The following is a 24,292-nucleotide window of genomic DNA, read 5'->3' as shown; positions in this document are numbered from 1 at the left end:
TCTGGATTTAAAAAGTTTCCAAGGGTTAGAAAATCCCTTCCGTGACTGGATATAGCTCCTGAGTTATTGACATAAATCAATATTTATGACAATACTTTTGTCTCTCTCTTCAGAGTTCAATCACTTTTTAGACCATTATCATTTTTATGCTTTTATTTCAGCTTTGATATATAAAAACAAACACAAGAGAAAATACCACATTTGTCTAAGGACTCCTTAAGACAGGAAATCAGAATTTCCTCATGTAATGTAAGACAAAAAGCTCTATGAGATAATGTTAAGATTACTTTGCAAGAATCTCTAAGACTGAACTGAGCAAGGTCTTTTTTGACATGGCACAAGTCTTCTCTTCCCTCCATCTGCTTCTCTCTCTCCCTCTCTCTGTTTTATGACTCTGTTCTAATGACTTACAGTAACATTAACTTAATTTACTATAGTAATTCACCAGATCAGATTTGATGATTTGTGTTTACCTGCCTCTTAGCTCACCTGCAGACAGACAAACATCACAAATGATAGCCATTGTCTCAGACGTTCTTAATAAGGCCTTGAGTAGTACAATAAGACGTGACCTGCAAATGTTATACTGCATATTGTATGGCCCCACACTATTGTAACAATACGATGAAGTGACCTTGACTGTTACAAAAACACAAAATCACATCATTTCATGTGTAGAGAGTTGAATGGGCACATGTGATGAGACAATGTATCCCAATGAATGTCAAGCATGGTAAAATAAACAAAGTAAATCCCAAAGGGGAACCAACATGCCCCACTAATGAAGAGAATAAGGCCATTTTGCCATTGGTTGGTTGGAGACTCAACTAAGGCAGCCCACTGTCACTGTCCGTCTTGGATGTAAGATGTTACAGCCAAGCACAGTTCAAGAATGATGTGGCCATGATCTGGAATATCAAAGATCATGGCATCTCACCATAAGCGATCCATCAACATCCTTCTTATTTATGACAGCAAAAACGCCCAGCAAAACAAACCACACATAAGCAATCCGACTGTGAGGAGGTGTGACAGACACGACATGGCTGCCTTATGTAACAGCAATGAGCTTCATTGAAAAATTGTTGGAGGAACTGAGATGTGTGGCATCTAGGGCTCAGAGACCAGTGAACAAACATGTGCTTGTCCAGGCAGGAATGGGACAGAATCCCACACGACAGTGTCTGTAACCTGGTGCAAAGCATGCGCTTCAAATATACAACTGGTATTGCTTCCAAGAGTGACAACATCCTGTGAATTTCGCATTAGAATCCCTGTAAATCATCCCTGTTGATTACATATTCCAGCCTTCATAATGAATTTACCTCTCTCTTGTGGGCTCAATAAAATGTCAGTGCACATGTTTCAGTGCACATGAAAGATTTTGTGATTTTCTCATGATGACAGAATAGATGAATTTTATACATTTCTTTTGGTGCAGCTATATTATGGTTTAAGAAATGGCTGGTTGAGATCCTCAGATCAATTAGCTACTACCAAGCAGACTAGAAGGCTTAAAGGGTGTCTATGATCTCTTTTGTTTGTAGCTGTCTTTATGTTCAATGTAGATTTGGTTATGAAGGATAATCCTCTGTTTTTCCTTTATACATCTGCATGTTTTGTTCTGTAAAATTCTATTTACACACTGTAAACAACATGAAAAGGTATTTCTGTTTCTTCTCACTTCATGTCAGGGATTAGCTTCCAGCAGACCAAGAGCTCAATCATCCCTTCATTCCTGAGATGTTCAATCTACAGTACTATACTATCAAAGAGAAAAAGCGACATGTTTGAATTATTGTAAGGCAGTCAAGTCCTGTCCCTCAGGGTGTTCGTCACCACAGTCATTTGAAGTCCTAAAATATTATGTTTACTGGCAGAGTCTGTAGTGTTACTATCAAAACAGACCGACAGGGGAAAAATCTGAGTTCCCTGAATGCAAAAATAGTGACCAACATGCCTCTCAATCAAATATTACAAATGAGAATTGTTGAGAGATTACAAAGATGATCCCAGAGTACTTATGTGTTACGGACAGGGTCTGCAGTCCGTGTCGGGTTTTGGTGCAGACCCTGTGTGGTGCAGTAAGAGCTGGAGAAACCAGGAGGCGTGTATGCGAATACACACAGGGGTTTAATGGTGCACAAAATAACAGTGACAGTCCAGGAGAGACAAAGAATGGCGTCCAAATCCGAGCAGGTCCAAAGGCAGGTCAGGGCACAGTCCAGGAGTTCGTCAACAATAAATCCATCCTCTGACACAACAAGGTTAAAATCCCGGGAAGGGGGAAAACACGAACACACGGATAACATGGAGGTCCTAAGCTGAAGGGGCGAGATCCTCCAGACCCCGGGCTCAGGAAACGGGAGGTGTCGGGGATGAGGACTATGACCTCAGGAGACGGACGTAGGGTATCCTGGTGCTAGGCGGGCCTCACGACATCCATACCCTAATGTTGAGCCCCGAGGACTGGAGGGGCTGGACTTTAAATTGTGGTAGGCATAACAGGCTACACCTGGCTAACATAGCAACAATCACAGAACTAATGACAGAAGTAGTGGAGAGCCCTCTAGGGGACAAATGTCGGCCGTGACATTATGCAGATGTTTACAAAGCCTTATAATGGAGTGTGATGAGTACTGATGAGTTTGATGAGAGCCCCAAATCACACATCGTAGGAGATTTCCATCAAGCCGGTGTAACTGTAGAGATTTGCTTGTATTTGTTAAGAGGAACTCCAGGACGGTTACTGTGATGACTGGAGAATGAGAAGTAAAAGAAAAACAGAGGACAAACTCAAATGACTTGGAAAATAAACCATCAAGCAAGGAGGTTGGAATTAGTGAGGAATTACAGTACGATGCTAAAATAAACCATCTTTTATTATTTATTTTGCTGTATTTGTTTTTGTGGGGAGTGAGCTGAAGAATTGACACGCTCAGGTTTTTGAGGGCCATAATATAAACTTTAAACTTGGTACCATACTGTACCTATTCAAGGTAAACTTGTTTACAATTATTTTGTTGTGTTCTCTGATATTATGGACCCTTAACCCATCACCCATGCCAGTACATTAAGTCCAGGGAGGACATAGCTGTGCATTTTGCAGATAAAGCTAAAGCACTGGACCATAAGTAGAATGTGGACTCTCAAACCCCCATTCATGGCAACAACATGGCTGGACTGAAACTACAGTATATAAACCTGTAAAACTGTTGCAATGCGGGGCACTGTGGGAGATACACCGGAAGAGGCCATTTTCGTTACAATTAAACTCATCTCAAACCATCACTGGACTGTGCTGTGACTCCTTGAATCTCTACAAAGTAACCCTTAATGTTTACCTGCTATAATCAGACCATTTACACAAATACAATAGATCATGGAAATGCTCAGTTGACACCCCAGGTAAAGGTTATGTCTAGCATTCACACACTGCATAGACAATTTTAATGCTCAGCAGTAGATTTTGGGGCAGTTTAGGACGACTGTTTTTTTGCTCCTTTCTGAACATTTTTTTTTCGGAGACTCTCTGGGGTCTGCATGGCGCAGTACACCGCGTGCTAATTGTATCCCCAAAACTGTGTCGGTCGGATCGTAAGATGTCACCAAGCATTCTTGAATCTCATTTAAATGGAAGAACATTGATCAAAGGTCTTGATTGTTTCCCACTCATACCTTTAGGTTTGGGGAACATGTCAAAATCTGATGCCCAGAGAGCCTCAGATATAGTTCGCGGAAATGCTCACTTGACACACCAGGTAGGGTTAGCATTTACACACTACTTAGACAATTTTTAGGCCCTGTGCTGGATTTTGGGGCCCACATCAGCTTTAGGACGGGTGGTTTTGTAGTCCTATCTGAAAATGTTTTCTTCATAAACTCTCTGAGGCCTGGGTGGCGCAGTGTACCACGCGGTAGTTGTATCCCGAAAATGAGTCGATGGGATCAAAAGTTGTCACCAAGCAGTATTGAATCTTATTTAATTGCAAGATTATATATGAAATGTCTTGATTGTTTCCCACTCATACCTTTAGGTTTGGGGAACATGTCAAAATCTGACGCCCAGAGAGCCTCAGATATAGATCGTGGAAATACTCACTTGACACACCAGGTGGGGTTAGGGTTAGCATTCACACACTATTCAGACAATTTTTAAGGTCAGTGCTGAATTTGGGGCCCAAGTCAGTTTTAATACAGGTGGATTTGTAGTCCTATCTGAAATTTTTTTTTCAGAAACTCTCTGGGGCCTGGGTGGTGCGGTGCACCGCACAGTAGTTACATCCCAAAACTGGGTCAGTGGCATTAAAATCTGTCACCAAGCATTATTGAATCTCATTTAATTGCAAATGCATTTATCAAAGGTTTTGATTGTTTCCCACTCATACCTTTAGGTTTGGGATACATGTCAAAATCCGATGCCCAGAGAAGTTCAATTACTGTACTGTATGTTGTACCTGAACCTTTTCTATATTTGAGACAGGTTGTTTTGGTTGTAGTTTAACTAATCCTTCATATATTACAATGACAAACTGGTGGAATATTTTGCTTCTGTGAAAATTGGCTCTGGTTTGAGAGTTTGAGAAATATATTAACTCGAAATCTTTAGTCACTTGATCATTCTTTTTTTATTGACTTTTTATCAACTCGATTCTATTTTGGCATTAATCGCTTCACTTTTGATATTGTTCTTGCAGCTCGGCAGGAGAGAACCATGACGTTTGAAGGATTCCTCAGGTTCATGGAGTCAAAGGATTGCTCGATCTTTAACAAGGAGCACACTACTGTCTACCAGGATATGGAGCAACCTCTGTGCCACTACTTCATATCATCTTCACATAACACTTACCTCACAGGGGACCAGCTTCTGGGACGAAGTCATTTATTTGCCTATGTAAGGTATGCCCTCAGGATGATTCATAATGTGTTGAGAAACAAAGAGGAGCTCCACAGTTTCAGAGCTATTAACAGATTTGATTATATGAATGTTGCCTCTACTCAGGGAAACTATTACAATAGTTAAAAAAAATCAACAATGCTGAATAGAGACACAATAATTATGCCATAAAAAATGAAGAATTTACATTTTTATTGCATGCTTTCCCCCTATCGATTAACGATATAATTTCTTAGACCAGAGGGACAACTATCTAAGTGAATGCCTGTAAACAACATCTTTCCATTACTGGAATGTTTTCACATTCTCAGAACCCTTATTTTATATCTTAATGTGAAGTTATGAAAACATTTGACAAAAGGGAATCATAAGCCAACAAGGTTTACAACAAGGCAGGTTTACAGCGTGTTGATTTTTTTCGTTGGTCTTGAGCCACGTTATTAAGCCATCAATTAAATAGTTTGTAAAATCCATCTATTACTGTGAGACCTGCTACCTAAGCTGGTATGAGCAGCAGTCTGGAGACAGGGACAAAATCCAAGGGTAAGCCCTGAGCAGAGCAGGCGAAACTAACTGGAGAAAGATATGGTCAGACAAGCAGAACGGCGAAAAAGTGTAGGGCAAATCCCAATACAAACCCAATGAGCAGGCAGGGTCAAAACACAAAAGTCAGTTCAATCGAGGTCGTGGGGTGTAAGGGTCAAAACACAGACAGGGCAGTCAAGTTCCGGGGAGATAGTGAGAGACATGGTTGAAGACAAAAGGGTAAGTAAACCATGAAAAACAAGCAAGCTGTGAGAAACAGGTCGAGACTTAAGAAGTGACCTGATGACTATGCATACCTGCTGGGGCAAGTGAATTACTTAATCATTACTTAGGGCTTGATAGGAGTCTGGGGGTTTTGATAATTGTCCTGCTTCAGTGACTGAATAAGTGGCAGACTGAGTGGTGTCTCAGCCAGTCACAGCGGTAGTAGCGCTGCATGAGCTAGCATTCTCACCGGTATGTAAACTGTATTATTTTTAGAAATCCCTTTATTCCTGGTAAGAGTGGTGGCTTTCTGGGCACACGGCACAAAGCAGGACGACACCCACACTGACAAAAGAACACCAAAAGCAGCTGCAGAACAAGCAGACATCACAACGTGCTTACAAGAGTCAAACCTATAGCCCAAGAGTTGTGAGACATCTGGGCTAACCTTCATGAGCCCTATTAAGCTTCTAACAATTTTTAAACTCATTTTGTACCTATGAATTTAAATGTGGATGTTTTCCATGGTAGTTCATAGCCTACCTTACTGAAAAGTCACTTTTGTGAACTGTGTACATACAGCCTGATTCAGAGAGACTTATATCTGGTTTTTCAATTTATTCGATATTCCAAGGGGTATCTCAACCTCCATCCACGACTAGAGTGGCAGTCAGTTGCCATAGTTACAAAGAAAAAAAAGGAAAATATTTTGTTGAGAGATGAGTGTAGGGTCTGTAATGTGTTGTCTCATACCTACAGTAGGTACATTATATGTGTACAGTAGAATACCCAGGAAATTCTTTTTAGTACTCTTGCAGATTTAACAACAACAGATTTTTCAAAGCCCTGACTCATTAAAATGAACTCCCCCCAGATAATATAATTTTTGCAGCTGCCCAACATTTCATTCTTGCCTGTTTGTGCTGAGCGTTTTGTTGCAAATATATTTAGCTCTGCTCAGAGAACATATTTTAAAACTGCAGGAATCCTTGCTAGATTTTATATCTTTGAAATTAGATCCAATTGCTAAAGATTCAAGTGTTAAATAAATATGTTCTCAGTACATGGAAGCGAACAAGCATTGAATGCATAAAATGGATTAGTTAAAAGAGGGATACTTAAAGAAAGCTTTCTCAGACAGTGTGACCTTGTACTAGTGGAGAGATGCAACTACATACTGAATAGTGTGGTCAAAAACTACTGTCATAGTGTAACTGTCAAAACAGCTGCATTTACTAATTAATTTGATGCAGAGACAAAACAGTTTAAAGTTGCATTATTTAATAAATAAAAGATTATTTGGTGTCACTCACCTGGCTGATGGAACGGCAGGCTGACAGGACCCCCCTCTCATCATGAGGAATGAGCCAGGGAGCTGCTACAAGGGTGAAGATGGGTAGGAGTGTGAGAAAGAAGCACAGAAGGGACGCTTAGCGGCAAGATATGGCTGTGTCAGAGACTGGAAGCAGGTGATTTTAGAAATGTAGCCTTCTCCTGAACTTCTGTTTAAAACACCATGAGGTTAAAATGTAATTTTTAACCATTATACCAAGACCCAAGACAGCAGTCACTGTTAATGCAGTGTTCACTGCTGATTCAGTGTAGAACAGCCTGTTCTATCTACCTAGTCTTTGTATTCTGTTTACTATCACACAGTATCCCTGCTGTGAGCAGAATGAACACTTCAATGAACTCACAGATGTGTAAGTACGAAGCATTTCAGTCAGCAGGATGGATTATTTTTTTCTATTCTGATCTTTTTATTTGTTTCTGCTAGTGAAAAAGTGACTGAGATGCATTCAAGACCTACAAAATAGGCGGTCAGTAGAATGGTAGAATATGGAGAAGGAAAAGTACAAGACTTTTGATTGTGGATATTGGTTCTAAAATTGCACATGGGAAACATTGTGCTTTTGATAAACCTATTAATGAGAGTCTAGGGCTGATAAATTGAAGACTCTCATCACAGGTTCTGAGCACGTACTGCAATACTCCCTAGTCATCAGACAACTCCACTACAGAAGAATTATACACGACAGCAGTGTCCTGTAGTAAGGCTGTGCTCTGCCCCTGCTGGGATTCAATCCCGGTCACTCTGTAGCCAGGGGAGAATTCCTCTGTGACACAAAACTATCTCCTCTGCCACAGCAGAGCTCTACACTGTCCTGGCTTCAGAGGGGGTTGATGTAACATCCGTAACTGGCTCAGTGGATGACCTCTGTTACATTTGGGCAACCGAACTACGAGGGAGTTAACCTCGATGGATGGTTAAAGGGCATCATCACTGCTTTTGGAGCAGTATTGTTATTTTCAGAAACAATGTCACTAGTTTGTAGTGCAGTGAGGACTTCAGTAAAAGCTTTCATTAGAGTCAATCTCATGAAATTACCATTCATCCATTTTCTAACCACTTAATGCAATACAGGATCGTAGGAGAGCCAGAATCTATCCCGGCAAACAACAGGCACAAGACAGGGAACACCCTGAACAGGACACAAATCCATCACAGGGCAGACATAGACACCTACATGCATATACTCAGTCCAGGCCCATTTTTCCCAGAAGCCTGTTAACCTACCGGTATATCTTTGGACTGTGGGAGGAAACCGGGGCATCTGGGGGAAACTCATGCAAACATGGGGAACCACAGACAGGTCCAGAATCCAACCCAGGGCCCATGCTCTGAGAGGCAGCAGTACTTACAGTACCACTGCCTTATCCCCATGAAATTACCTTCTGAAATATTTCTTTGTTTTTTGTATATGAATATAGACTTGTCTTATTAATCTTTATTGTCAGTTGTAGTGTGTCATGTTCGTAAACCCCTCCTCTTAAGGACGCTCCAGCCCTTCCTTGTTTTTTACTCTTCTCCCGCACGTGCTCCCTGTTCCAGCCCCCTTTTCAGTTCCCCTTAAAAGCCAGGCGCTCACTCTGTTCTGGGCTCTGCATTGGTTTCCGTACCAGGTGAGTCCGGGACCTGGAAGCGTCTGGTCCCGTTAAGGTTTTAGTTCCTGTTCCCGTTCCCGTGCCGGTCCTGATCCGGTTCCTGTTTTTAACCACGTATGTCTTGGATGGACCGCACGGCTTTGGACTTCTGCCTCCTCTCAGATTCTCCCTTGGACTTATTTCTGGACTGTTTGCTTCGGCCACACCTCCCCCGAACACCAGCGCACCATGGACAAGCCCCCTGTTTTCATTTCCGACTCCCGCATGCTTTTTCCCCTTGTTTTCCCCACTCATCCCCGGATCGTGTCATCTGCACAGGGTCCTGAAAGAACGCTTTCATTACATAGTGCTTTGTAATCACTGACAGAGAAGAATCCGTCTCCCAAACCAACACTTTTTAACATTATAGACTCTTTCCTTTTCTTGAATTCTAATAGAGAGTTGTGTGGTGTGGACATTTACTGTATAAAACACATCATGGGCAATAGTTGGTTAATATTGCGGAAAAATTGTTTATACCAAATAAACAACTAAGCAAGAGCTCGAAAAATTCACTTTATTTGCAAAGGCTAGATTAGATCAATTCCAGATTTATCATATGCCCTCACTGTCAGCTCATTGTAATGATGTAAATATTTATAGTCCATTCATTTAATTTTTTCACCCCGATGTATTGGTGAGAGCTCCAAGGTAGAGTGTCTAGTCTGCATTTTTGAAGGTACATTAGCCATGAGTTATAAGGGTGTAATTATTGCTTCATATTTTCTATTTCTAAAGTGTTAACCCATTAACCTTGCCACTCTCTACTCCATAATAAAAGCAAAGAATAAAAGAAAATGTAAAGTAGAGGAGTGTGTTAACTCCCTCTCACTCCATCCTTTTCATCTGCTCTGCCATAACTTCACATGCCAGATTTCAAAGAACCTTCCTAATTGAAAAGAACAACCTAAAACGGGCTGATTGTAGCAGAAAATGAGTTTTATTGCCCTTAGACTCTGGGGACGCCATGCTCCCAGCTTGTGAAATACAGCTTTCTTTGTTATTCTTGTGAATGCAGTTTACTTAGTTAATGAGTCTTTCACAGGGTGCTTACCAATTTAAGTCCTTGGATTCAATCTATGTCCTTGTTTTTTTTATCTTCTGTCATTCAGATTTCTAGCTAGATATGCTAGCAGTGGTGACTTATACTTACCCAAATAAATGTATGTTACACATTATTAACAAGGTCTGGGGCATCTTTTTTTCTGTCAAAAAAAAACATTGAGCTGTTAATGTTTCAAAAATTAAAAAAGCAACAAAAAAATCAGATTAACTGTAAGCTCCCTAAATAGCCCAATTGATTCACTTTGTGAAAGATTATTTGAGACAGTTGCAAGTTAGGATGAATGGTATTGATTTATTTCTGTAGCATCTTTCACAAAATGGTATTTTAATTTTAAGAATGCATGAAGCAGAAGCATTAAGGTTAAAAAAAGTTATAGTACAGGTTCAAACATACAAGTTAATACACTCGCGCTAATCACATTCCAGCCCCGAGCACGTCTGCTAAACGACAAGGCTCCTGCCAATCAGCCAACCACGACACTCCATCAATTAGCGCACCTTTTCCCTCACACAATACTTAAACCCTCCAGAAGCCTCTGTTCCTTGCCTGGTATTGGTTGTTCTTTAGAGCTTCTACCTTGCCTTGTTACAAACCTCAGAACTTTCCTTTGGCTATGTCTACTGTCTTGCTCTTTTTGGATTGGAAGCCCTCTTGTTGACCTTCACTTTTTGTGTCACAGATCTTGCCTTACTTTCTCCCAGACTGGAAACCTACTCGCTGACCTTTTGTTACAAACCTCAGAATTCGACTTGGATCTCGCCTAGCCCTCATACCCTCTGAATCTTCTCCCTCATCCCCAGACCCCCTAAGTTACCGCATAGGGTTTATCTTCCTGTTTGCTCAGCGGGTCATCCATGACAGTCTTTAGTTATCAGTCAAATGAAATAAAAAAAAAAGACTATGCTGTTAAAGAATAGCAGGCAACTCTAAAGCTGAAAGTAAACCCATAGCTGAGAATCTGGACATACCGAAATGAGGAGTTTGGGAGGTTCTGAAGAAAGAATAATAATTACCAATCAAGACTGGGTTGTCTAAGAGAAACATCTGCAGCTGATGATGGGGGGGAAATGATCAGAGTTGTCAAGGACAGCCTTTTCATCAGTACCATGAAAATCCAGATTAGAATTTATGGACAGATGAGAATACGATAACCTGTGTTAGAGGTAATGTCATGAGCAGGGCATGCATGGTCACCACTGGAACTGGTTTACTCATCTTTATTGATGTAACGTCTATTCTATTCAAGCAGGATGAATTTTGTAGATTGTAGAATCATTTCTACAGTACATGTAGTACATGGGTAATTTACATGGGTAAATTTTCTTAATACTTAAGTTCAACTTGAAATCACTGGTGTGAACAAAAGGTAGCCTTTGAATCCTCAAGTTCTAAGGACTTGAAACAATGTAACCATAAATAATTACATGGGTAGTGAGTTCTATTAGATAACTTAGAGTCTTGGAACAAAATACAGAAGATCCTTTAGCCCTCAAGGACCAATGTTCCCTTTATTGAATCATTACCTCTTTAATTGATTGATTGCTTAAATAAGTGTTCCTAATCTTTGAATGATGGATAATTTAGGGTCATCTATAAGAATAACTAAATTAGGGCTCTTCAGGACCAGGGCCTGATTTAGATTAGTCTTTTTTTCTAGTAGTGGGAGGTGGCCATAAATTAATATTTATATCTCATTATTCTTAGCAGCTACTGCTTGCTCTTAAAAATGTCAATATGCTAGAAGATGTACAGTAGGATTGATGTGACTTTGAAATCTTTTGAACCTAACCTGGAGAGTGCACAACACATACTGTAGAAGTATAGATGAGTGACTGCTTAAGAATTATGATATTTTTCCTAGTATTTTGATTATATATATAATAAATGACCTGTTTGAAGTAAATACTGGATAAACCAAGTATGGCCCACCAAAGCAAGTGAGTCTGACACCCCTGGCTTTGGAAGACAAAATAAAGGACTGACTCAAAACTAGTAGTAGCAGTAAAAGGCTCATCTCACACTGCTTGTGCTGACTTACTTTTTTAAAGTTGCTTGTTGTTGCTGCTGCTGTTCTGTGTTTATGTTTTGGTAATTCCTTAATGTCTTTGCATCAGAGCATACATGTAAATAAGCATTTCATTGCACTTGTGCATATGACAAAATAAACTGGACTGAACTGAAAATTATATGACTGTATTTATGGCTAAGCCTATAAGTACAATCAATTAGAGAATCAAGGCTAAGCACTAATGCTGTGCAGTTTTGCTGCTGTTTCTATGAAGTGGATCTCATCCTTGTAAGCTTCATTACAAAGCTAATGTGGTCATGAAAGACACATTCCAGTGAACTCAGGAAGAGTTGCTGTCTATTTCTCTCCACTGTTCTGCCTTTGGGAAAGCTGACAAAACTCTGGCCAGGTTCCAACTCCTTTCTAGCCATGAAAGATTGCTCCTGTGTAAAACACTGACAACCAACCAATAACAGAAAGATATTGGCGACCCAGGTTAAGGGCTGTGAGAGACAGCGGGTATACATTTTCCAGTTCCCTGTCTTACATTGACAAATGGTCTGGGCAGTAAAATCGGCATTTTACTGGAAAGATTCAAGTGAAATACCCGGCTCTAGTGTTCAATAGCAGTGTCTCACCTGGAATTTGAACCCACAACCTTCCAGGTACAAGTCACTGCTCCATACTATTGGCCTGTACCATGATGTGTTCCATTGATTATTGAAACAGGGCCTTGGGCCAGTTTCTCCAGTACCGGCCTAAGAGTGAGCTGAATTGTGTATGCTGTAATACTAAAACAGTTTCTTCGCTTAGTGTACATAACAGTGTTAACATAAGCATAAGTCTGGCTCGACTTGGCAGAAAAACGATGTTGCTGCAGCAGGTGACTAGACTAGACGGAACTTTTCTCTCCGGATCAGAATTTCTAAACCTGTGCTCCAGTGTGATGACACAGAGCACTGTACTGTAGGAGCTGATGTCCCACAAATGCCACATTAAAGACTCTTTCTATAATGATGGTCATAGCATTGTTAATAAGAAAAGGGGTATTTAAGCACCCCAGATTTTCCCCTTAATGAAACTAAATGTCATTTTTTACTCCATCACTGATCTATTTCACTGGTGTATGAAATAGGTCCACTCCTATACTGTATGTGAAAGTATTTCAAGATCCTTTGGGATGAAAACCGCTGTACTGTACAGCTGTAAGTTATCATGTTATCATAATTTCAATGAAGGATATTACCATATAATGTGAAATAAAAAAGCACGTTAGGATAATGGTGATGGACAGAGGCCCAAAAGTACAGTACATGCCACAATGGTGTACTCACTCTTAGTAACTCAATATGGAAAAAAGATACTCTTAACATTGACCTATTAGTATTTTAAGCGAGAAAATCAATGATGGTTAAAGATTTAGTAAAGTGAGAGAAGAGCTAATGATCCCTAAATTAAAATCCAGGAGGAATGTCCTCTTATCATCTTTTTTTTTCCCTGTAAACCACTACAAGAGAAAGTGATTGTAGATTTATATGAAATCTTTCAAAACTCTAGGTAGGGAGATTACTGTATGTGTGAGGCCATTTCTGCTACGTTTAGGCAAATCTCCAAAAAAAAAAGTCAGGAACAGCTCGTTGTCTGTGTCAGCATGCCCTGGCACCCAGGGTGCAGAGGTTGAAGGAAGCTTTTCAAAGTGCTTCTAATACCGCAAGTATTAAAATAACTCTTTAGGTGCTGTTTGACTCAGAACACCTGCACTGGAAAGGATAAGCTCTGTATTACAGTAAGTTTTTTTTTCTCTGCTCAGCTCCCTGCTTTATCCTTCGCTTGCGATGTTTTTTATTCCTTTTTGTCCCGATGCCCAGTGCTCTGAGGAAAGGCTGCCGGTGCCTGGAGATCGACTGCTGGGATGGGCCTGATCTGGAACCTGTCGTCTACCACGGCTACACTCTGACAAGCAAAATCCTGTTCCGGGACGTCATTGTAACGATAGAGCACCATGCGTTTGAGGTAGGGGGCGGCATGCCTTTGTCTTACCGCATACAGAGAGAGGAGCACTGTGGACTTGCAGCATGCTGTATTTGCTCTGCAGGTGTCTGACTAGCAATTGCCTGCTTAGCAAGAGGCCGCCTGCAGTCTCCTGATTATAACTACTTTTTTTTCCCCCAAATTTCATTATCTCCTGTCTGATTGTTGCGCAGATTACTTTCATGGTAAAAAAAAAGATGACACATGCATGGAATTTAGAGGATTTTTTTTTTATCCATCTACGTTTTATTTTGCCCCAAAGTAAATCTGTTCAAGGAAATTAAACCGTGTGGGTGTCAGTGAGGGGGGGTGGGGGAGGGCAGCTGAAGCATGTGTTGTTGAATGCCTTTTTTATAAGATTCCTTGTGGATTTATGCAATAATTTCCAAATCAAGCAATCTTGTTTATTTTTCTGTGTGTTAGACCAATTTGGAAGGATCAGTCCTTAATCATCTTGCCTGACAACTCATACCAGCAAACAAGAGGTGCAGAAATCCTGTCCTCACAGGCAGACACTGCCTCTCCCCTTCATTGCACATAGTGAAGACAGCAGCTAGGTTGATGCAGGGAGAACAGATGCAGTTCTTTCTGACTATGCAGCATCACAGGCCTCTGCAGCTCACAGAGCACTGACCAGGTGATTGGGGACAAGCTGAGGATGCATCTGGTGTTACAGTACCAGCATCTAGCCACCAGAGGGCACCCATACCGCCACGGCCTACCTCATCTACTCAGAGGCGTACAGTAGATCTGCCAGACTTCATTAGCCAATCCCAGTACTCCTTCATCACCACACCTCCCATCTCCAGCCTACTTAAACCTACTTAAAGTATTGGGTCTCACTTGGTGAGCTACACAGTTGATACTCCGGCAAGTCTCCCTCAACTGCTTCTTGGTTTATGGACTTTGGGATTGTCTTTTGACCATGATTTCTGGTTCTTGTCTTGGGTATTGTATGATTTGTCTCTCTTCTGGCTTTTGACCTTTTTGCTAGTCTTTAGACCTTGTATTTGGATTTCACTAATCATTCTGTTAATGTTTTCCTTGTGACCTTGTCACCTGCATAGGGTCCATCACTTTCCGACTAGCTGGTCTCCAGCATAACGTCTGGTTGACTCAAGTCCTTTCTATATTCTTGAGGAATCTACTGAAAAAAAAATCTTGTCATGGATGGCTAATGACATTGAGTGGCAGTGTGGAGATCTAGAGAAATGTGGGTAGCACTGTGGAGATATATTCTGAAACAACCAGATGCATCATAGGGCTGAAGAAAATGTCCTGCATTTCCTGGCTGAAGATATTACAAGAGAAGCTGATTGTAAATTGTTGTTTTTTTCCCAAAAAATCTGGGTAGGGGATTGTTTGAGGCCATTTCTGTCATGTTCTGCTACTGTTTTCATTAGAGAAGATGTGCAATATCAGATGTGTTTTTTTAATCTTATATAGAAAATTATGAAGAGATAGCCCTTATACAAGTATATCCTTAAAGATATTAAAGTCAACCTGGCAGACTTCTTGAGAGCCAACAGTTAACCATCAGCCAGAGGACACAAGTGAAAACTGTGTTATAGTGCATTTAAAAGTGAGAACGGGAGGCACTTCTATACACAAAGGGTTGTGGGAGTGTGAAACAAGCTACCCAGCCATATTGTTAAAGCTGATACCCTGGCTTCTTTCAGGAAAGAAAGGTTGAGATCCCATTTGGGTTCTAACTATCAAAAGGGCTAGATGGGTCAAATGGACTCCTCTCAGTTGTAACGTTTCTTCTGTTCTTGTGCGATATGAACTAGTGATCTTAGGTGCCTTCACAGGCTGAGCCACATTTGATACTAATGACCTGCATTTTTAAAAGATAACTAAGCATATGTGGTTCTAGAAGAACCTAAAATAAAGACAAGTTAGGGCAGCAGGGTAGCTCAGTGGTTGGCATTGCCCCCTTGCTCCTGTAGGGGCCCTAGGTCCCAGACCTGTGGTGCTATCTGTGTGGAGTTCGCACTTTATGATCTCCCAATGTTTGTGTGTTTTCTCTGGGTGCTCTGGTTTCCTCCTACAGCCCAAAGTCAACCTGTATTGGATAATAGTTAGGAGATGGATGAAAAAACGAAGCTAAAGACTATTCTTTTAATTAAGATCTCAGTAGATAAATCTAACCACATAATGCATAAAATTGGAAGATGGAAATCGAGGAGCTTTTGACATTATCCCACCGATCTCACTTGAAGAGGAGTTCAGAAACATTATAAAAAAAAATAGGTCATAATTCAGTTATCTGATCATTGTGCAGTTTTATTGCTTCCAGAATATCATAGTAAATGATAAATGTACTGAAAAGTTTGTTTTGCTAAACTGTAATCAACATTTTGTTTTGATATCATTAGGGAAGGTGTACAGTCTCAGTTGCTATGCTGAAAAACAGTTGTAATGCGACTAGCAATTTCGGTAGGTCCTCAAGAAATTTTAGGCAAACTGAGGCTAGCAGCTGTGGACACAGTGCAAATGAGAAAATAAGAGAGAACCGTGACGAAGGTCACCCTAGACAGACTTCCACTACAACAGTGGTCCTATGCTGTGGCACCCTTCTCTACAGACATCCTGGTAGGAGGGCTGGGGCACAGAGAATGCTATTGTGAGGGGTTATTACAGATGCAAAAGAAGCACTCGCTCCACATGCCAGCACCACTGCTCCTGTGAGTCCTTAAATCTAGTGGGTTGATGACCACTACAATATAAAATGGCCATATTACAGCTGTAATAATGGCATATAAGGTAATTGACATCTGTTGGAACTTACCACTTATTTCACTTTGGTGAAATAAGTAAGCTTTCACAGAACTGAGACTTTCACTTCAATGTTCTTTTTCCAGTGGGAAAATCAATACTGGCACTCAGACAGATCTGTTTTCAGCATGGCCTGGCCATCAAGACCGCTCTGCCTCAATATTGTTTTATTTTAAAACTGACAGGATATGGACATACTCCTTGTCACCTGACTTTCTTTCATATAATCCTCTTACCCGTAAGTCCCGGAGAGGGCTGAGCTGTGCGGACCCCTGCGAAAAAAGATTGAACTCGGGCTCCTCCGGGCCATTAGCCCTACTCCTTTCGGAGCAGGGAAAGACTAAAGCCAAGAACTGCACATCCCAGAGCTGACAGTGATCTACAAAACCCGATTCGTGCTTACAGCTCTGGAAAATAACAGTTCCTTCTACAAGCAAACGCCAGTATCGCTGAGATAAGTGACGTTCTGTACAAGCAACAGTGGCTCATGTACAGAAAGCCAAGGGACAAAGGAGCCATTGTGAGAACCCATGTGAACAACATAAATTAGTACACGCTTCCTCTTAGGAAGCACAGTTTCACATGCGAATACACCATAGACAAGCAGCTATTTAATGCTATTTATAAATGCGAAGTGATTTATAAATGTATTGAATTGCAGGAGGCACAGTGGCAAGCATTGGTGCCTTGCAATTCTGGGGCCCTGAGGTACTGTGTCCCTGTGTTTGCATGGGTTACCACTTGGAGCTCTGTTTTACTCCCACATGTCAAAGACATACTGGTTTGGGTAATTGTCTTCTGGGAAAACTGGCTCTTGCGAGTTTCTGTGCCTGTGTGATCTCTGTGGTGGACTGGTGTTCTGTCCAGGGTGTTTCCTTCCTTGTGCCTGTTTCTTGCTGGGATAGGCTCCGGTTTCCCCCTGACGCTGTATTGGATAAAGTGGTTAGAATATAGATGGATGTATTGAAGTGTTCTAGATAGAATAGCCATGAATTGAAGGGATTTTAAAAGGATTTTTGAGGAACATTTTAACACTACTGTAGGTTGAAAATCAAAACTGCATGAACTGTTCACAGTCGGGTGATTTTGAACAAAATCTGTAATCTGGTCATTCTTATTCTGAGAACTTCCTTCTGCTCTTGCACGTACCTTGGAAAGCTACCGTGACATGTGCAATTATATGAATTCCAGGACTGCCTGCCTCAGTCCACTTGCATTATGAGTTCGCAAATTCCTATTAGACTCACAAGTCTGCTGAAATTAATTTTCCCAAAGCCTTGAAGAAGACATGACTGCTCTACAAGATTTGCCTCCAAGCAGATTTCAGCTGTGGCTTATGTACAGTAGTTTTAAGTTAGAGATAGTCCACCATGCTTCACATTATTCTGTTTTCTCTGTGCTAGTGAAATTCTAGTAACACTTCCCAAAACCTTATACAGCTGTTTCCCCCTTCTTGTAGGCTTTCATTCATCAGCACTTAAACAGAAAATTAAAAGAAGCTATTAAAATCAACCAGCCAATTAATCAATTAATGAGCCGGTCTCTCAAATGAAATGCAGGCGCAAATTAAATCAAGACAGACTCACATGCACATAGGGAATTGCAAATTTCTCGCTTAATGCCAGCTTTCTGTTTACCACTAAGTGCTTTTTTTTTCCTGTTTCTTACAAAAAACCCGAGAGCAAGAATGAAACTACACCACACCCAGTTGAGTGAAAGTACAGCATGAAAAAATGCACTAGAAAATCAAAGAAGAAAACAGATGAAGTGGAACACTTAATTAGTCAGGCTAATATTGATGTTTTCATGAGGCAATTAAGGAAATAAGCCTCTGCATGTGGAAGTGCCAATATTGAATGGGGGTGGCCAGGATTAAATACTAAGAATAAAAAGGCAAACAAAAGCTGAGATGAACTTCACGACTGAGCACACATGTCAGATGACGTTTCAAGCAAACAAAACGGGGAAGCTCTGTGAAGAGGCTACTTATGGGGGGGGGGGGGGACAAAGAACGAGGTGTTAATGTTGATACATTATTTATATCCTCTAGACAATGTAGCGAAGGCAAACAAAAATGCGAAGGTGTACAGTTAGAAGCATAGAATTCAAATCAAAGGATGTTATGTGAGATTGTAAAATAAACTAGCAAAGCCTTGTTTAGAGTTTTAAGTGTTTTGGTCACCATGTTATAGAACAAATAATGCTACTCAGGAATCCATCCAGCGAAGAGCATCCTGATACATTCTAGGACATAAGGGAATGTCCTGCACTGACAAGTTGAAGGAATTAAACCTTTCTCCTCTCAAAGCAGGGATTACAAAGGGACTTGATACAAGTATTCAAAATGCTCAAAGGCACTAATTTAGACAGCCCACAGGACATCTTCCAAACAGAACACTTCTTTACACAGAGTTGTCAGAGTATGAAACAAGCTACCCAGACGTTGTTGAAGCTGATACCCTTGTTTCTTTTGAGAACCCCGTTTCGATTAACGACTGACTACCAGACAGACGAGATGGGTCCAATGGCCTTGTTCTGTAACCATTCGTATGTTCTTATTGCTGGCATTAAGAAGGGAACGAAGCAGAACCAATGATACAATATTCCAAAGTGATATGTAAATTGTCCTTGTACTATAATAATACTTGTATTGATGGTGGTGGAAGGGAGTCCCCATTACCTGTAAAGTGCTTGGAGTGGAGTGTCCAGAAAAGTGATATATAAGTGTAAGCAATTATTATTATTAAACTAGGACCCCAGGAAACAGGATTCAGATGCTTCTATTCAGCTGTTGCTCCAGGATGGAAGGTTACAATACTTTTTATTTGTTAAAAAGCAATGGGGGAGTTTAGTATAATTCAGATTTTGTGACACTACATTGCTGTATATGGAGGGTGGTTAAGGTTTTAGACTCATAAAAGAGAGGTTGTGTATCCAAGTCCCCACTGCAGACAGTGTTATTGTGCCCCTAAATGAAGAAGTCATAGTTACCCCAGTTGCTCCAGTGCATTCAGCTGTATAAATGGGGCCTAGCATTCCTGGGAGGGGTTATTGTAACGACCACGGTCTGCAGTCCATGTCGGGTTTTGGTGCAGACCCTGTGTGGTGCAGTAAGAGCTGAAGAACCCAGGAGGCGTGGTATGGGAATACACACAGGGGTTTAATGGTGCACAAAATAACAGTGACAGTCCGTGTGACAGTGAGCGGGGGAGACAAAGATTGGCGTCCAAATCCGAGCAGGTCCAAAGGCAGGTCAGGGCACAGTCCAGGAGTTCGTCAACAATTAATCCATCCTGGGACGCGACAAGGTTAAAATCCCCAGGAAGGGGGAAAACACGAACACAGGCAAAACATGGAGGTCCAAGGGTGCTGAGCCCCGAGGACTGGAGGAGCTAGACTTTAAATAGCAGTACACATACTGTAACTGGGTACACTTGGGGAGCTTAGCAACAGTCACAGGACTAATATCTGGAGTAGTGGAGCGCCCTCTAGAGCAGGAATGTGGGGCGTGACCATTATCCCTGTAATGGACTGGTGTCCTATCCAGGGGGAGTCGTATGTTCTCTTGTCCACTTAACAGTACAGATATTGGGATGAACCGCCCTAACTCTTGAATTGACTTTACCTTTTCCATTTCATGACTTAATGGTTGAGACACTGCTACTGTACTTTTTTTTTTGCTTTGGATGGTTTGAATTGTAAAACAAGTTCCTGTAGTCACATGGCATGTTAAGCAGTTATGAACTTGAACGATATCCATATTTAGACTGTGACAGTCCAGTGCAGTACCAAGTAATTACTGAGCAGTTTCACAGCTAGTTGTCTCATTTGGTGCTAAAATCCAAGGTAGAATATCTATCATATTCTAAAAGGTAGAATATCTATCAATTGGCTTCAAAAGAGCCTCCGGTTTCTTCCACATAAGCTTAATTGAATCCAAAACATCAGACCCACAGTATGATGGTGATAACATTAAAGAGCTGAAGTGTGTTCTGTGTTCTGAAATTTGTGTTTCCTTTGTAGAAACAAAACATCTTGCTATGTTTTGTGCTTTAGAGCTCATAATGAGCTACATATCAAAGTATTTGGAAATGAAACTGTCAATTTTGAATTATATACGCTCTATATTTTAAGCCCACAGAGTACTATTGGATAACTGTAATGAGTATCAGCATTAAAGCCTTGTCAGTACCAAGATTCAGATGAGACTTACTGACTGTCCAATCTGCAGGTCTCCCCCTACCCTGTGATCCTTTCCCTGGAGAACCACTGCACACCTCCCCAGCAGGAGATAATGGCTCGCTACCTCAGAGGAATCCTGGGAAACAGACTGCTGGACATGACAGTCAACAACAACTTCTCCAGAGAGCTGCCCTCCCCCAACGTGAGTCTCTCCCCACTTGCCCCACAGTTGTTCATGTCTTCCTCTTCATTTTAGAAAACTTTCTATTTGTCTTCACTTTGTATACGACATTGTGAGAATCCTGCAAGTAAGGCAGATTTAGGGTCATCTGTTCAAAAGTGTTTTTTTTCCCAACTTCTGATTTAAAATACAATCACGGGTAAAATCAGAGGGCTTTACTGTGGTGACACATGACAAAAAGATTTCCTTCTTCGATTAAATGAAATCTGGAATATAGATATACTTTATCTAATTTTTATAAAAAGGAGGAGAAATAGTATCTAGCATTATTGTTCCTTGCGGAATATTTATTTTAGCTCTGAAAATTTAGTGCTTGGAGATTTTAAAGTTTGAATGCAAGCATGTCTACAGAAAGACGTGGGCAGCTATGATGTCTTGTTGCTTTATTGTGGTTTTGTTTTGTGTGGTGTTATTAAAGTGTTTTATTCTAATACTATGAATGTTTCAAAATCTATTTTTGATCTCTTATGACTTAAAGTGTAGTTTGTTTATTCCTCCTCTGATACTCATGGAAGTTTAATTTAATTTATCGACTTGAGAGTAATTTCTTTCCCCATTCTTTTACTGTATACAATTCTGCAGATTCAGCGGCACTGCCCAGGTTCAGCACTTACTGCATGTAATCTCTTAGTGCTGAGCTGCAGATAGGGTGCCTTGCCAATGTTGTAGAACTCGGACCTCTAGCAGCTTTTAAGAGCATCTCTTTGGTATTTTGAGAGTAACAGATAAAAATGCACAAAAGGGAGAAGGGAATTCTGCCCCTTGTGTATCACTGGTGGCTATTTCTCAATTTACAATAGGTTTAAATTGAGTAGGACCTTCAGCTGTTATGAAGACGTGCCCCTCAAGGCTCTTTGGAATCACTGTTCTATATCCATCACTTTGACACCCATGCACTGAGGCCTGAATCCCCTGCTGTTTATTTGCAAAGAATGCCTTCTGCTCCTGCTCTTTCACTTAGCTGATCCCTGGCATCTCCTGTTCAAGGGCTAGTATTGTCTTTCCTCTCCTAATTTTTTTTTTTAAAGTGCAGCCGGTTTGGATGAAGGTGACCAAAACACATCAAGGTGTACTGCCATCTTTGACACTATAAATGTCAAAATAATACATATATACTGTATGTGCAGACGTCTATTTGTATTCCTATGTTTGGGGTGCAGCTGTTAGCCTTGCTGCCTCACAGGACTGGGCCCTGGGTTCAATATTGGATCTGGGTGCTATCTGTGTGGAGTTTGGATATTCTCCCCACGTTCACATGGGTGTCATCCCGGTGCTCCGATTTCCTACCCCAGTCCAAAGGCATACTGGCTTCTGGGAAAATTAGCCCCGGTGTGGGTTTGTGTGTCTGTGCTTGTCTGTGTGTGCTCTTGCTCCAGCTCCCCTGTGACCCTGAATTGGATGAAGCAGTAAGGAAATAGATGAATTGATGGATGTTTGTGGGAACTTCCTATTGATTTACATGGCAAGGACAGCCCTAAATTGTGGATTTGTCAGGAATGTCATTTTAAGAATCCTTACACTTATACAGTGCTTTTCTGGACACTCCACCACCACCAATGTGTACCCCCCACCTGGATGATGTGATGCCAGCCATAGTGCCATAGAGGAGAACAGAGTGATGAAGCCAGTTCAGAGATGGAGCTTATTAGGTGGCCATTATTGCTAAAGGGCAATGGGAAATTTGGCCAGGACGCTGGGGGTAACACTCCTACTCTTTTTGAGAAGCACCTTGGAATTTCGAATGACTACAGAGAGTCAGGATCATGGTTTTATGCATCATCCAAAGGATGGCACCTTTTTACAACATCATGTCTCTGTCACTATACTAGCCCATTAGGACCTACATGGACTGCAGGGTGAGCACCCCCTACTGGCCCCTCTAAGGTACTGGCCAGGCTCCCAACAGCTTATCTTCAGTAGGTTGGATTGCCAGTTCTGAGTTGCAGGCTAATATGGCTGCAGTTTAGGGAATGACACTAATAGACTGAAAAAAAACTGAACCTTTTCAGTCTTGAACAGAGAAGACTATGAGGGAACCTGATAGTAGTTATATTCAAAATCCTCAATCCACCGAGAGCACTTCTTCAGGATGAGCATTTAAAACCAAAGGAAGAGCAGTTCTTTACCCAACAAGTTGTATAACCATGTTGGTGAAGCTGATACCCTGCATTGTAACAAAAAACAGCTGGATGAGACTCTTGGTTCATTTAATTCCTACGAAACAGGCTAGATGAGACTAATGGATTTCTCTTGTTTGCAAACTTAAGTTCCCACATTCCTACACTAGGCTTACTGGCTGTGCTGAAACATTCTCTTCAGATTTGTCTGCACATTGATAACAATACATGGCCACTAACACCGGCATACAAACGTATTCATTTTTTAAAACTTTATTTTGTTAATTTCATGCACAAGGCTCAGAATGCTTAACAAACAAAAACATCAATGAAGGTAACAGTATTAAAACATAAAAAGATCGCAAGACCGACAACACTGCAGGCCAGCAGTATTGACAAATTTTAGTTTCAGCTGATCTGCCATTAGAGGTCATTATCCTACTATCCTGTAAATAGATTCAAATGCGGTGAATTAGTTAATTAGATAAATGGTGAAGGGTGACTCCTGTTCTCACAATGGTTTCATTTAGCCTAAGTCTGGTATAAAGGGATTCACAATAACAGCTGGTGTTGAAACAGGTACTCTGATGACCCTTTTGTATATACTGTACATGGAAGAACTTTAAGTTCTCAGTATTTTTCTTTCCATTTTTTCCATGTCTTCAGGCCCCAGGTGCCACCTGAGGAAAGGTTGGTCTGTCACAAGCATAGCTTTAAAATAGGCACAGAAGGCAGCTTTGTATGCTGCACAGCAATTCCAGTGAGGCTGAGCCTTAACACAGAAGACGGTTTTCTTTTTTTTCTTTAGCTTGACCTTCAGAAGGTGGGAAAAATAAAATATCTCTGCAAGATAGCCTAATGTCCGACATTATGTGGAACACACATTAGTAAAACAACTCCAAAATCAAGACTTTACTTACTGTAAGTGGAAGCCAGTGTAGAGGGTGAGAGTGAGACGTCCTTTTTTGTTTTAGTTAGATCTCAATCTGCCATCTTCTGCACTAGCTGTAACTTTGACAAAGCACAAGAAATCGGTCACACCTTGACACTGGTCTGATTGAGATAAAAAATATATCGCAAACATATTCCAATCGAATTTTTAATCTTCACAGTCTCTCAGAAGTTTTTTTCTTTGTCTACAATAATAATGGAGCATTTGTTTTCAATTTAGCCATCAGCTGGAATGAGAAAAAGGTATAATTCACAAAATACTGACAAGCAGTTCATTAACTTTTAA

General features: G+C 40.9%; 1 protein-coding gene across 1 annotated transcript in view; it reads left to right on the top strand.

Annotated features, from left to right (window-relative positions):
- The window catches only part of LOC148829858 (1-phosphatidylinositol 4,5-bisphosphate phosphodiesterase zeta-1-like), a 75,554-nt gene that overhangs the window by 2,356 nt on the left and 48,906 nt on the right, over positions 1-24,292 (top strand). The window contains exons 2-4 of the mRNA XM_088923768.1: positions 4,698-4,899; positions 13,575-13,719; positions 20,747-20,899. Coding sequence (XP_088779894.1) covers positions 4,698-4,899; positions 13,575-13,719; positions 20,747-20,899 — 500 coding nt within the window. The remainder of the gene's footprint in view (positions 1-4,697; positions 4,900-13,574; positions 13,720-20,746; positions 20,900-24,292) is intronic.

The sequence above is a fragment of the Atractosteus spatula genome, chromosome 8, assembly GCF_055471065.1.
Source record: "Atractosteus spatula isolate fAtrSpa1 chromosome 8, fAtrSpa1.hap1, whole genome shotgun sequence".
Taxonomy (NCBI): domain Eukaryota; kingdom Metazoa; phylum Chordata; class Actinopteri; order Semionotiformes; family Lepisosteidae; genus Atractosteus; species Atractosteus spatula.
This window is presented reverse-complemented; position numbering and strand designations above follow the sequence as displayed.